This window comes from Salminus brasiliensis, chromosome 18 (assembly GCF_030463535.1).
Source record: "Salminus brasiliensis chromosome 18, fSalBra1.hap2, whole genome shotgun sequence".
In the NCBI taxonomy this organism is placed as follows: Eukaryota; Metazoa; Chordata; class Actinopteri; order Characiformes; family Bryconidae; genus Salminus; species Salminus brasiliensis.
In genome coordinates, this window is record NC_132895.1 from 28970194 (window position 1) to 28985226 (window position 15033).

Genomic DNA, 15033 nt, shown 5'->3' on the forward strand with positions numbered 1-15033 from the left:
GTACACAACCCGGTTGGGCCTAAACGGGCATGACTGTTCATCCTCACCATCACACCGTAAGAAAGAGGAGCTGGTCTTTGTGCGTTTATGTTGAAAAGTTTTATTTGTTTTTATTTCTTTCTGTAAAAATGACAGTAAATTTGTAGTGATAGTAATCATCAACACTAATTATAGGAACTATGGAAGCAATGTACATGCCTTAACTTTTCTTTTTTGTATGTTTTTGTTTTAAGGAAGAAGAGAATGGGCTGTGTTGGTCAGCTGGAGAGCGAGAGGGTCCGACCAGTTACTGGACAAAGCCTCCTTTGCAAGGTCTGTCTCCACGTGTCGCATGCACTACAAAGGAGAGCCGATTAGCTTGAACTGTTTTAATACAACCAAAACAGAAACAGTAACAGCACTCTCATTGCTTTTAAAAATCGTCATCTTTACTGTCATTTGAAACTGCAGTTTGAAGTGTTAGGGGATCCCTAAACTGGTCAATTGTGAAAGAAAGTGAGCGAGGTGGAGGGACACTGAGAAAGAGCGAGCGAGCAAGAGAGATAGGGAAACAGAAGCCTGCTGAAGCTTTGTCCAGGTGAGAGAAAATGAAATATCATTAACAAACATTGATGTCTAAACAAATCCTCCTTGATCACACTTGCTGAGGAAGGGGAAAAAAGAAAAAAAAAAAAAAAAAGAAAAGAATCGATAACTTGGCAATCAACCCTTCTGACCAGCGTTTCATTTCCTTACAATGGAAAAAACTAAATCAAGTTTAAAAAAATAATAAACAAGCAAAAACAAACACAGGTAGCATTGAGTCATTATCAGAAGAAGCAAGTTGGCTTTTACTGAATTTCTCCAATCGGAAAGGAGCAAAGTGAACATGCTTGTTTTTTGCCCCAAAAACAAAAACTGACGGTGGTGAAGTCATCCAGTGTGTCATAAAAGCAGATGCAAGGTGAAGTGGAAACAAAAATCATTAAAAAAAACAAAACAAAAAGAAGACTGCCTGTGTGTATGTATGCATATATTTTTTTTTATCTTTTCCAATATGATCAATTGAGAGAGGGGGGGAAAAAAAAAAAGAGAAAGCGAGAGAGGGAAAAAAGGGGGCAGGTTGGGGATAGATCAAAATGACTACATCTCCCTTTAGTCGTCGTCGAAGTTCTGTTGTAAAAGGAAGTTCGCGGCCAAGTTCTCGTTCTTCTCGCAGGCGAAGTAGGCCTGTATAACAAGTCCTTCTGGGAATCCTAGGGCCTTTAGCTGGAGAGAAAACAGAAGGAAAGCACATGAAGGTTAGCCGCCTCTACGGAAACGCCTGGGCCTCCTGTCCGACGCAGAGCGCTGTCTAATCCTTTGCCAACGTGCATCCTCTCACAGATAATTAATAATTCATTCTGCAAAGTCGGAGTAGATTAGTACTTTGCTTTGTCAACGACAGTGGAGTCTGCAGTGACTCTTGCTCTAAAACGCAGTCTCTGTAATGCTTAGGTTTTTCTAAATTCTTTGCATAATTTAAAGATGTGGACAAACATTTGACACAGCTGTCCAGATCCTTTTAATAAGATGAACAAGTCATTCAGAGTAGGATTGTTCAGAATTGTTCTCCATGGTGATGAATGGAATCAGACGTCTGTACCTCTAAAAGCTTCCTTACTGAAAGTTACTACACCAAAATGGTTACGAATACGCTGCTTGATGCAGGCACGGACACTGTTTTGCCAGAATGTGAAATTTAGTCTAAAATATGTGGTGTTTTTTTTTTTTTTGCAGGTCGTGGTGCGTCAAAAAAAGAGAATACATTTTTCTGCTCAGAATAAAGATAACACCACTGAAAGCATTAACGTTAATGTGTGTAAATGATCAAATATTAGCAACGAAGACAACCAGCTAATATTTAGCTTTGGTCTGACATTTATTTAGAACCACTCTAAGCATTTCTAAGGACTTTCTCATGACTGTTGTAACAACTACGAGAGTACTTTGCTTCACAACACAAGTGGCAATCAATGGGGTCCAAACACTGCACGCTGTTAGTTAGCCAGTAGGGCACAAATGAATTTGTGAACCGGTGTGGGGTCTCAAAAGGACATTTTTAAACATTACCTGAATATGCTTTGCTGTTGAAATGAATAACTTCAGGAGTAACAGCAGAATTTACCTAAATTGTCATGTCAATTGTCTCTTTTTAGATTAGAAACAGCATTGTTTGTAAACAAGTTCTACAGACATTCTTGTCCGTTGATGGATCAACACTTAAATCAAATACTTTGTTAAATAAAAAACTAAAAGGAGCAAAATTTACCCTTGGCAGTTATTTTAATGCGATTGGGTAAATACTTCAAGCATGTATAGCTACCAGAAAACGTGTGTAAAATCAACATGTCGAGCTTGTTTAATTTGATAACTGTGCTGAATAATAGTCCCATCTGTATATTGCAATTTTATTTTCATCGTTTCACAGCAGACTCCACTCTGTGATGTATGCAGTGGTGTGAGGCGTGTCTTGCGAGTGGTAGCGGCCATTGCGCATGAGTGCCTGATTCTGCAAGGAAAATATTTCTCGTTTGGAAAACCTTTTTCTTTTGATTGCAATTCAGAAGCCGTACATGTCAGAGTATAATGGCTTGCATGATCGTTATTCCGAGAGTCTGTCTGTTCAATCGGTATATAATTCTGTCCACATTGGTCGCAAAATACCTTGTCCAGAAAACTTATTGAAAAAATGTTAGGTACAGTATGCATATTAATTTTTCATGAGGCCATTTTAGCCAAAGTATATATTTTCTGAAATAAACAAAATATAAAATGGCAAAATCAATGAAAAGCAGAGATTCTAAGCTTTATGCTTCAGATTTACTGCTAGATATCCACAGTGACTGATTTGTAGCCAATATTCAGGCTATGGCATTTTAGGAGATTTAAGATTTTAGGGGAAGAACATTCTTACTCTTAAGAACTTTAAGTGTTTATCATAAGATCCTTCATTTTGTTTATCTTAAAGCATTTGTAAATCCTGCCCCAGAGTTGCAAAATTCCTAAATTCCTAATCTCATTAGTTGATTCATTCTGCTTGAACATATTGAATGATACAGAAGGAGCAGTGCTTTCATTAAGTGCTCAACTGTGACAAATTGGATGTACGATACCTTTTTTATAAAGCTGTGGTGGAAAATCACACCAAATTAGATGATTTACACAGTTAGATGCATGCATGCGTTTACACTTCACAGGACCCATGTCTCAGTTTACATGAAAAATAGATTCACACAGACGCACCCGAAGCACTGGGACACTTACCCTCTCAATGGCTTCCTTTTCCTGGGGTGTGACCTGGATGTAGTTCATGTGCCCGCCTCCAGCCTCAGCCACGCCCCCACCGCCTCCACCTTGGCCTGCCTCCTGCGCCGGTTCATTAAGCATCTGGATGAACTGCTCCTGGTGGCTGCTGATTTGCTGTCAAACAGAAAGAGCAAAGAAAAATGCGTTCCAAAAACGAAACTGAAAACTTAGAGCCACATCATTATCATTTACGTAAATACTGGGGTAAACATCTTTGTGTTTCAAAGAAACTGAAACTACACTATATTGCCAAAAGTATTTGCTCGCCTGCCTTCGCACGCAGATGAACTTGAGACATAACCCATATTCTTAATCCATAGGGTTTAATATGATGTCAGGCCACACTTTGCAGCAATAACAGCTTCAACTCTTCAGGGAAGGCTTTCCACAAGGTTTAGGAGCGTGTTTTTGGGGAATGTTTGACCATTCCTTCAAGAGGCGCTTATGTGAGATCAGATACTGATGTTGGACGAGAAGGGTTGAGGTCAGGCCAGTTAAGTTCTTCTACACCAAACTCCCTCATCCATGTATTTATGGACCTTGCTTTGTGCACTGGTGTGCGGTGATGTATCTTGGTATGCTGAAGCATTAAGAGTTCCTTTAACTGGAACTAAGGGGCCATACCTCTGAAAAACAACCCAGCACCATAATCCCCCCCCGCCACCAAACTTTACACTTTGCAGTCAGACAAGTACTGTTCTCCTGGCGACCACCAAGCCCAGTCACTGTACCACGCTGGAATTCGTGGCGCTTCTGAGAGCGACCCATTCCTTCACAAATGTTTGTAGTCCGCGTGCCTAGGTGCTTGGTTTTATACACCTGTGGCCATGGGATTAATTGGAACACCTGAATTCAGTGATTTGTATGGGTGAGTGAATACGTTTGGCAATATAGTGCATTGTCGCAAGTGGTGAGGGGTGTGTGGGGGTACCTGCAGTAGCTGGGGGTTCTCTCTGCCGATCTGTTGCAGCAGGGCTGGGAGCAGCGAAGGGTTCTGCTGAATGATCTGCCTCATCTGCAGAAACTGCGGTTGATTTCTCAGAAACTCCAGTGGGTTAGCTGTAACCACACATACACATTCCTTTTGTTTTACTCCATGTAGTGAACCACAAGTTTGTGTATTACTGTAGCCGGGCAATGCTACATCTACACCTAACCATACTAACACTAGGCCCTAAAGTTTGCATTAATACAGATTTAATAAATGCATTAATAAACTTCAACTACTAGCAGTAATGTATTAACACCAGCGTACTTCTACCAAACCTATTGCCTCCACACCTTCAGGATGTACCGGTACACTGTATCGAGCGAGTCATAGTGTTTTTTTTTTTTTTTTTTTTTTTTTAAAGTTTATAACGCAGTTACCTGTGCTGTAAATCTGTTACTATGAGCCTAAATTTCCTTAGGGACCAATATAGTATGTTTTTGTTTTTTTTCTCTGTATATCTATTCAACTGCCCATCTGCCTAAACGATTAGCATAATTAAGGTTAACAAGATGGCATCAATAAACTTGAGCCCAGGCAACTTCATAAAATGTAGTATTAACATAAGCAACCAGCATCCATTAAGAAGGTTGACAGGTTCGTGTAGGGCTGTTGCAGTGAAAGAGTTAACCTTGCGGTGATTTAGGGTGGCTCATTATCGCGATATGCAGTTTTATCGTCAGTCCTTGTATATGTACCCAATTTCCCAGACTTCTCTTCTAGCTCATGTAACCACTCCGGCCAATCGGGACAAAGCCTGATCGCTGGAGTTTTAGAACACCCCTGAAGCTCATCAGCTCCGCTGCTTAAGCTCTCCCCACTCCCTACAATGACTCTTTACACTGTATTGCAGACCTTCCCTGTTTATCTCCTGTGTTTGTTTGCTCTGCAACCTTTATATGTTTAGACTCTCTTGCCACGTTTTGTCTGACTTCTATACCGGACCTCTGCCTGTTTTTCCTCCTTTTCTGATTTTGCCTCAGCCCTCTTATTATGGTTACCACAGCTCCGGTTTTGACCCTCGCCTGTTTCATAATCTAGTAAAAGCGACTAAGCGTATCTGTCTTGTCTCAAACAACGTGAGTAAGTTTAGTCCTTGTTGCCTTGTGTGGTTTAGAGAGGACCTTAGTGGCCCAACAGTATGCCCAACCGCACCAAACACGCTCTCTGACGGTGCTCTGAGTGATCTGCTCGGGCTCCCTAGCATATGAAGGCAGAGGCTGTTATCTGTCGAAGACCATTTTGGGTTTTTTTGGTGGTGCTGTCCCATTTGCTCGCTCTGTCTTTCACTACCAGCAAATGTGTGCATCACTCCTCTATAGCTGACTTCCAGTGTGCAGGCTTTGTCTCACAAAAACTTGCATAGTGCCTCGTCTAAACTGGTGAAGCACAGTTTGGTTTTGTGACCAGAGACTGTGGGACTCACTAGCTGATCCAGCGCTGGGCTGCGTTGGAGCTGTGCTTGAAGGAGAGGAGAGGCCGGTGGAGGCAGCAGGAGTGCCCCCTGTTGGAGCCACTGGGTCAGCACTGCCTGCATTGGCCTCACCCTCCACTGGGATTCCCTGGAACACAAGCAAACATTGCATAACAGAGAATGAGCAAAAACCAAAAATATACAAACACATTTCAGAAAAAATGCTCTTGCTCACTCACCGTCAGCAGGTACTCTACGGCACGGTCTGGGTTGTTGAAGCTTGCCCTGAGCGCTGCCACCACCTGCTCTCTCTCATAACCCATCAGCATGATCTCCGTCACCATATTCTCGTATGACTGACCTGTCACTGCAGAGACAGAATGGGCGAGAGAAATGGACAGTGAGAGCCTACCAAACAAATCAACATCTAGGGCCAAATTTTAGCGATCTAGGGCGAGCCATCAACCACGCAGCTTGATTTAGGGCATCAGTTTGTCTTTGCTATCGAGACGACGGGAAACGCATGTGGCTCGAAATGCGTAAAAGGCTTGTACAAAGTAATTTTTTATGGGTGTGTTTTGGGTGTAACGTGCAGTAAACAGTAAATCAGCGGGTCACTTGCCATTCCCTTTAAGAGCCAGGTGTGGTTTGACTCGGTTGGAATGCTATTTCAGTGGCACATCAGGCACGGTGTGCTGAAGCGGTGGAGCGCCTTACCTCTGGAATAATGTTATTTTATTTTGTATCCAGGTTTTTGTTGATGTGAAAAACTGCATAGCTGCCAACTGGCATGCGCTATGGGTTTGTGCACTGCTGTGTGTCCATGTGCGCGTAACATGCGGAGGGGGGTGTACGCAAGGCTACTTGAAGTCCGCACAGGTTGTTTTCAGTCAGTGGCGGTTTTCTACGGTGCCAAGATAGCAATACGGCAGAAATTTACCTGAACACCTCATTTGAAAATAGACTGTTGGTGGGTCGTAACACGGCAATGAGCATTGTGACGCGCCTCACGCAGGGTGTAAGATGGGGCCCCTAGTCATTTTATGATAATGGATTAAATCATTTTAACTTGACAATCATCTGTTTGGAGCTGCCAAGTGGCACAGCCACCTCCAGTCATCCCATAATGATTACATCACTGACAAACAACTGCAGCGTCATAGCTTACCCAAAGCCGAAGTCGCCTCGTCAAATATGTTCACATTTGTCAAGAGACCAGAACTGCAAAAGCAGGAGAGAACACATGTTAGAAAGACGTATTCGAGAAAAGCACCAGACAGACAGGGTTCTGGTTCAGAAAGAATCAGTGTCGGTGGCAAAATCAACCCGCCAGAGAGAACATAAACAACAGTACAACCAGTGTGCTTAAATTCTGCAGGGTTGTTTGAAAGGCATGTCTAAAGTTCACTAAAAGGGGGAACAAAATCTTAACTTGCGATGTAAACAACATAATTCTGAGTGGAGTTTGTTGAAAAACGCTTTATTCTACGAAAGCCTCGAGTCAGAATTCTTCACAGTGATGGTGAATGCAACCAGACGTCTGAACCTCAGACAATTTTCACCAAATGGTTATGAATGCACTGCCTAATGCCTGACACTGTTTTGCTAGTTTTGAGAAGGTTAGGGGTGTAAAAAAGTGTAATAGTCCCTAATAAACTTTCCACCACCCCCTTCCTAGATTTACCACCATTGTACGATCAGCATTACATATAAATCTCAGGTGACTGGTGTAGGTTTACTGGTGGGTTTGGACAGTAGATAAAATCACATTTGTGATGTAGTCATGGTAGTCATGGTGACAATGAACCACTTCATACCAAACCCCACTCTGAATAGGTTCAGTTCAACCACTTACGCAACAGTTGTGTAGGATTATTTCAAATAACTGTAGTAATATTATAATTTTTAAATTCAGATGTCAAAATTAAATACACTACATGAACAAAAGCTTTGGGACACCTGCTCATTCATCGATTCTGCCAAAATCAAAAGACGTTGGATGATCACAACCCCACATCATCCAAAATATCCAGGTTGAAGTACCATCAGCTCAATGCAGGGGGGCTTTTTACTTTTCAAGCCTGCACCAATTGGTTCATGCGTATCTGTTCCAATAGAGTCCTATTCCATTGGCAGTACTTCTCTACAAGGATTAGGCAAGCTGTGTGTGCACATCTGTATCAGCAATGGGTGCAACTTAAAGAAGCTGAATGCATTCCTTAGAAAGGGTGTCCACAAACCTTTGGACATATTTTACTCTTATATAATCTTCACTGTTTAAAATATTTGCAAGCCTATATCTGAGGCATGTCCGACAAAGGATAAACAAGCTTATTTACCAGAACCACGTCAGCCTGCCGATTAGGAGTCTTAGCACAGATCACCAAGACAGCTTTGTGACTGGATTACTGCAAAGCGTTTAATACAGTTAAAACCATGTGGCCACAGCGCCCTCTGCTGATCAGGTGTTTGAAGTGTACCTGGCAGGTGTGGAGGAGGGCGCCACAGTCGAAGGTGGTTTCTCCTCAGCCGGTTTGTCCTCTTTCGGGGCGCTCTCCGTGGGTGTGGTGCTGGGCGCCGCCGAAGCAGCCGAGGGGGTTGTGGGAGTTGTAGTGCTGGAGGAGGCGCTACTGGTCGTCGTGGCAGCGGCGGAAGGCTGAGCGGCTGCGGGAGCTGCTTTAGGCTGAATGGAGAGAAAGATATGGTTAGGTTGGTTAAAGAACACCTCGCTAGGCATCATTTTCAGCAAGGACATCAATTACTGATAAACTCCAGAACCTCTGGAATTATTTGAGCTTGTTCGGTGCTGTTCTTCAATCCTAATGTGAGACCAGTTGTAAAAGAACTTTTTGCAAGATCTGGATTTCAGTATGAGCATTATAGAAACTAAATGACATCCTTAATTTTCCATTTAGACCCCCCCCCCTCTCCTTCCGTTCTTTCAATCATGGCTCCAAGTAGTTGATTGCGCGTGTGTTGAAAGAGGCATGTGTCAGTTCTACCAGTGTCTGACATTTGTTTCATACTATAAGCAAGACTATTTTGTTCTTGTGTTTTAGAGTTTCAGGGTAAAAGGGCTCAGGAAAGTATTACAGCTTGTAAACACTTTCGTAGCAGCCAACAGTCTTTTAGTTCTTGGTTGGGGGATTTTCACCCATTCCTCCTGCAAAAGGCATCTACTTCTGTGAAATTACTGGGCCGTCTTGCTGCACTGCTCTTTCGAGGTCTATTTAAAGATTTTCGATTATTTCCTTGCGATAGTTTATTGTGGATTTTGTGGTGGGTTCAGGATCACCATTCTTTTTTTCTTCCGGATTTGGCTGGTATTTAACTAAATCCATTCTTTCCTTTGCCAGTGAAATGTTCAGTGTGCCACTGGCTGCAAACACAAGCCCAAAGCATGAGTCACTCCCCCTCCAGTGCTTAACAGTTGGAGAAGTGTTCTTTATGAAATTCTGCACTATTTCTCCAAACTAACCAAATGTTATTTTAACTTCATCAGTCCATATGACCTGTTTTCAAAATGCATCAGGCTTGTTTAGACTAAGCAAAGGTTTGTGGTGAGGACAGAGGAAAGGTTTTGTTCAGATGACTATTCCATGAAGGTAATATCTCATGGTACAAGCTTTGGGGAGTGAAGAGTATTTATAGCTTTGAAAGTAGCATCACCTGGCCTTTCTGAAGAAAGAACGTGAACAAGTCCTAGCCCTAACAAGCTTTTAAAGTCATTTGAGAGCTTAACTCTCTAGGGGTGTCCAAACATTTGCATGGGGCTCCATTTTTTTCTCTGTACAAAAAAAACCAAACAAAAATAAACTAATCTAAGGATGTCCTGATCCAATCCAGTGATTTTTATTTTAAGTATTAAATAAATCAAGTATCAGCTTTTAAGGTTCCTATCCACTTCTGATCCTAGGCTTAAAAGTGTGTCATCTGGCATCCTCTAGTTCCCATTAATAGACATGATCCTCAAAAAAAAAAAAAAAATATATATATATATATATATATATATATATATATATACCAGACAGAGTTCATCTGTGATCTTATTTGGGTGAGCAAAACCATACAGAGCTTTATTTGAACCGATAAGTGCGGTGATGTTAGCAGCTTAAACAAAAGCAAAACGTACAAATGCTATAAACTTGTACCACTAACTCTCCATTGCATCTTAAATAGTGCTGCAGTTACAGTGTGTACATTTCTACAGCAGAAAGGAACTACTGCATTATTTAAGGTGGAACGAAAAGCTTGGGGAAGAGGATTCTGAACTTTAGCTCAGAGATGTGACACAGCAGTAGCAAAAAGAAATGGCTCCCAGAGCAGCAGGTAAAAAAGTGTGTTGCCAAAACCACATAGTTTGGTCTTAGTTAGTTAGTGCAACAACAAATTTTATTATATTACATCTATTTGAGAAGATCTAATGTTCCTCTCATCCCGTCTTTACTCTTGAATTCCCTTTGGGTAGAAACCAGACTATGGTGGAAATGCTCTGTTCTACCAGCCAGAGAACCATGCTCCTTTCTTTGGGCATTCAGAATCAATGAGGACGCTAACGCTAATGCACACCCACTAAGACTGCAGAGTTGTAGAAGAACTGGGATTTGCATGGTGTGATGGGTCAGTCAGACTGGATTGTAAAATGAATAAACACTACACAGTTTAAAACCAAGTAGATCAGTTTAGAGTTCAGTCTGATTATAGAAACAGCTTATTTAAAACAGTGATTTTACTGGTGTTTAGTATTGTGGGTGACCACATTTCACCCAGGTTGTGTGGCTGTATTATATATATAGGAACACAAAGATCATATGGGTACTATTTAATGGTCAGCATTAAGAGACTTGGATCGGATAGGAGGGCAAAAACCTTTGATTGGGATGTCCCCAGTTTTTATCTTTATGGCTTTTGGAGATCAGATCTTCTACTCATTTAACTATTCATGGTAACATTTTTAAATGCCACTGTATTTTCACCAAGAGTGAAACATATTTGAGGTACTATATAGAACACACAAACCGTTTATGGAGTTGTATACAGAACCACAACCCCCTATTTAATGGTTCCAACACTGAAGCTTTGCTATTCTGTGTAGCGACCATGAATCATGCTGCTAACAAAGATATGCGAGTATGAAGAACCTATAAATAGGTAAAGAACCTGTATATCAAATGAAGGTCACCGTGGAACAGAGGTCTTCTGGTCACCTTCTCAAGAACGGTTCATGTGGGAGGAGGAAAGGAAAAAAAAAAAATCAGATGAGACCGATCTCTTACCTTTGCTACCATGACGACCACAAAGTTCTTCTCGTCTATCTTATACTCCTTAAGTGCGGTGTCATCGTTAAGGATTTTGCCTGTGGGGGACAAAATAATTAAAAGAAATTACATGCAATTTATCAGCCGGTACAAGTGCCCGCAGATCCCTCCCTTCCTTTAGCCTGACAGGCGTAATTCCCTCCTGCCTGGATCAGCCATCACTTTTCCCCTCCATCAGCAGGCTGGAGTGACGGGGCTCCATAACTCCCTGCGCGCAGAACCGAGCGTTATCACTGCATTTCACATAATTACACAGAAACTGGTGACAACAAATCATATGCATGTCCCAAGGCTGTTTTCTTATCGGGGCGGTACAGGGCAGCAGAACACTGCCTTATAATTAAATCAGGTCTGACTGACAAACCAGTCTCCATCAATGCGACCACGACAAACCTTATCAAAATGTCAGCGCAAATGAAACGGGAGAAAAACAGAAAGGCAGAGGAGAATCGATCAGCAATGTGTGTGACCAATTCTGAATTGAATTAAGCTTCTTTTTTTAACCGAAGCGTACACACAAATGAGGTAAACGAATGCATAACACACTCAGTTAAATTGAACGACATGAAATAAACAAGTAACCATATTTCAACCGTTCTTTACCCTGCAGAACTAAGCAGGCAGTTTGTATCAGTAAAGTTCACCCAATTGTGAGAGGCAGTGCCCGAAACATTACAGAAGCCCTGCGCAATGATGCATTACCAGATCGATCGGTATCAGGATCGGCCAATCGTACTGAAAGATGGGTCCGTCTTTACTGGGGAAACTGCCATAGGCTGAATGGGTGTGACTAAAGAAGATAAACAGGCTGCTGACCAATAAATTTGCAGGATTTAACTGTGGTAGGCTGAATCGATGGGAGTAAACTACATCAACTGAAAAGACATAACTAAACTGTTGAACGATGAATGGTCAAGGCTAACCTGCTGTCATCCGAACATACGCATGATGAGTGTATCGTTTGTATGACCTCAAAAGCAATGATTTCACCCAGGGAGTAAATGGTGCCTTGTTTACATCACACTTACTTTAAAATAGCTATGAAAGTGACATTTTCCAGAATATGGACCTTTTTAACTACACAAAAGTAAGATATTACTGGCCGTTAAGCACAATGACTCACATACAACTATGTTAGAATGTGCATAACATTGTGCTACAGTGCAGATGCAGTAGCATGTCGCACCAAGTTAATGTACAGGGAAAACATGCATCCCATATCCGATAGAGAACAAACCTGCATAGATCAGCTTCTGTCCGGCAACCGGAAAGCTCTCCTTCCCCTTTTCATTCTCGATTTTCTCCTTTAAGGCTTTTACCTGGGGGAAAAAGTAGCGCACACAGACCGTCAGCACATTAAACATGAGTCAGAGTGAGGAGCTCTGTAGGAAATGATGACTTTCTTCATTACAGCTCACTCTGGATTTTTGCCAATTTTCACTTGGAGAGCTGGGCGATGTTGAAAATGTTATTTAATACAATGTTTATCACAACATTTTGTCACGTAGACCAAATGCAACAGTCATTTAAAAAAAAAAAACTGCTTTCCAAGCATGCATTTCCTTGCAAAGGCTCCAACACATCATGTCAATCCGTGGCCAACACAACATCTCTGTGTTACTTCAGCTAACAGGTGCCCGCACTGGATAGCAGCGTGCTAAAGTTATTCACAGCATGATCGTTTTTGAAACATTAACATGTCTTGGATTTAGCCGACGCCCTTATCCAGAGCGACTTACGAGGTTACTCGTATTACAGAGGTGGGCCAACGTACTGTTGGGAGTCTTGCCCAAGGACTCTTACTGGTGTAGCGCAGCATAGCCACCCAGACCTGGAATCGAACCCCTGGTTGCCAGTTGTAGCTCACTGGCAGGTAGTGGTGTTATCTGTTGTGCCACACCAACCACACCTCTATTAACAAAGACACCTATTTAACTGCAATGGCCATCAATGTTCATTCCTATTAAGATATTGTGAAGAGCTTATTCTGGTCCTGCAGCTCACGGAGATGCCTGAACAGATGGACCTAGGGTGTATCTGAACCAACTTCCTACTGGAAATGCATGCACTGGACCAAGCACGAGATAATGGCTTTCACAGACCAGTACACCTTGTCCTCTGAGCTCAACCAGTGCACAACCCTTGCATCCAGAGTTTTATGCGTAATGTGGAGAACAGTAAAATACACAAATCTAATTTTTTTGGGATATTGTCCCAGAAACAATAGTAGAAAAGGATGTTATTTTAAGAACATTTAATGCTACTTATGCATTTACATCGTATTGATCAATTACATTTTAATTATTAAACAATCAGACATTGGAATAGAAGATTTTTAAATACCCTAAATAAATAAAACACAAGTAAAAATAAAAACACTGGTTTTAAACAAAGTCGACATACCAGCACATTCACTTTAACGGGCTCCCCTTTCTGAGTTAGACATAATGGGCACTACTGAGGTCATTTCAATATATTAATTATTAATGTTAATGATACTTATTGTGGCACCATGCATGTATCCCGTCCACCATTAACAGATTTTGACACACAACAAAAAAGATATTCTCAAGACTCAAGCAAACCAGTGTCTCAGGCATCAGGGAGCACAATCACAACCATGTGGTCCAACAACTTTCTGTGGGGGGAGCTTTCACAGGTTCAGACGTCTGCTTCCCTCCACCACCACTGTGAGCTATTCCAACTCCAGGTTTCTCCAGAATGGAGCATTTCCCACCAAACCCACTGCGCCTGACTTAATCTAGACAAGCATGTCCAGCATAACATAACATAACATAACATAACATCCATCACACCAACTCATGCTTTCTGTCAGGAGTCATGAACCAAACCCAGCGAATATCACTGAGTCACTACAGGCTAAATCCACTCCAGCTCAGCAGATCCTGCTCCAGATCCTTCCTAAAAGCAGCAGACCACGCGATTCCCTGGTGAATGTAGCTAGAAGAGTTACTCCAGAGCTTTCTGCACATCTGCAAACTAAAGCAACACTAATAATGACTGAGCATTAGAGTGAGCAGATCAGCAGTGTGACCCTGCAGGCCACGCAGCCAGTGGAGCTAACCAGCTAACAGGAGGGTCCATCTGAGCCGACCGGCGCTGCAGCCGGAGTTTAATCACCTCTCAACTGACGGGCGGGGTTTAATAACCTACAATAGATATTTAATACAATAATCGTGTTGACAGAAGAATGTCTGCAAGGCTCAACGAGCTGCAGCACGCAAACAGACAAGCTACGATTAGCTACCCGCTAATTAGCCAGCACTAGCGCCCTGCTGCTGCTCAGCAGAAAGTTCCGTTAAATGAGCTGTGTGTTTCATTTGGCGTTATTTCTCTAAACGCTGCCAGCAGTAAGACGATGACATTGGGACTTTAAAAAAAATACAATGTCAGAAACCACGAACTCAGAATTAGCGTAAGCTGACATGCTAGCTAGCTATGCTAAGCTATGCTAAGCTAAGCTAGCGCTGCTCAGTCTTGGCTAACTTTTCTCCCCTCCAGCGCTGTTACACTCTCATATCAGACCAAACACACACACACACACACAATGCCATCAAACACCAACTGTAGCCCGATTAATCCGCACAGCGCGAGCGAGTTAAACCCGCGAGGTCAGCCCCAGCTGTCAGAAATGGAGGCTAATGCTAATGCTAATGCTAACATTAGCTTAGCCAACAACTTTTGTCGGTTTTTTTTTTTTTTCCCTTTTTTTCTCGTTTTTATTTTCTCCCCCTTTAAAACTCGCTCGTTTCGGGCTCTCACCGTCTCCTCTGCGTCAATGTCGATTTTGAACGTCTGCTGCTGGAGCGTTTTCAACGTGATCTGCATTATTTTTATTTTTAATTTGAATTATTTTCCCGATTATTTCGGCGAGAGAGAGAAACTGTTGTTATCCGCTCGGTTCTTTCCCGAACGTTTTCACTCTGGAGTCCCGCCCCCGCCGGCCCGCAATTGGCTAATACCGT

General features: G+C 42.2%; 1 protein-coding gene across 1 annotated transcript; it reads right to left on the reverse strand.

The window, feature by feature from the left end:
• Nucleotides 1-76: 76 nt before the first annotated feature.
• rad23b (RAD23 homolog B, nucleotide excision repair protein) lies at nt 77-14976 on the reverse strand. The gene is made up of 10 exons (XM_072661422.1): nt 14831-14976; nt 12285-12366; nt 11006-11085; nt 8210-8412; nt 6898-6950; nt 5969-6096; nt 5742-5877; nt 4259-4386; nt 3286-3441; nt 77-1248 (listed from the first exon to the last, which is right to left on the reverse strand). The coding sequence occupies exons 1-10, from the start codon at nt 14894-14896 to the stop codon at nt 1135-1137; spliced, it is 1146 nt and encodes a 381-aa protein (XP_072517523.1). The 5' UTR covers nt 14897-14976; the 3' UTR covers nt 77-1134.
• Between the last annotated feature and the right edge of the window lie 57 nt (nt 14977-15033).

What these genes read in the sequence shown, in the direction of transcription:
- rad23b (XM_072661422.1), bottom strand. Translation starts at nt 14,896, where the DNA reads ATGCAGATCACGTTGAAAACGCTCCAGCAGCAGACGTTCAAAATCGAC. An exon ending in CCGTAGAGTACCTGCTGACG is followed by an intron (nt 5,878 to 5,968) that starts GTGAGTGAGCAA and finishes CTTGTGTTCCAG; the next exon opens with GGAATCCCAGTGGAGGGTGA. An exon ending in GCCCAGCGCTGGATCAGCTA is followed by an intron (nt 4,387 to 5,741) that starts GTGAGTCCCACA and finishes GTGTGGTTACAG; the next exon opens with CTAACCCACTGGAGTTTCTG.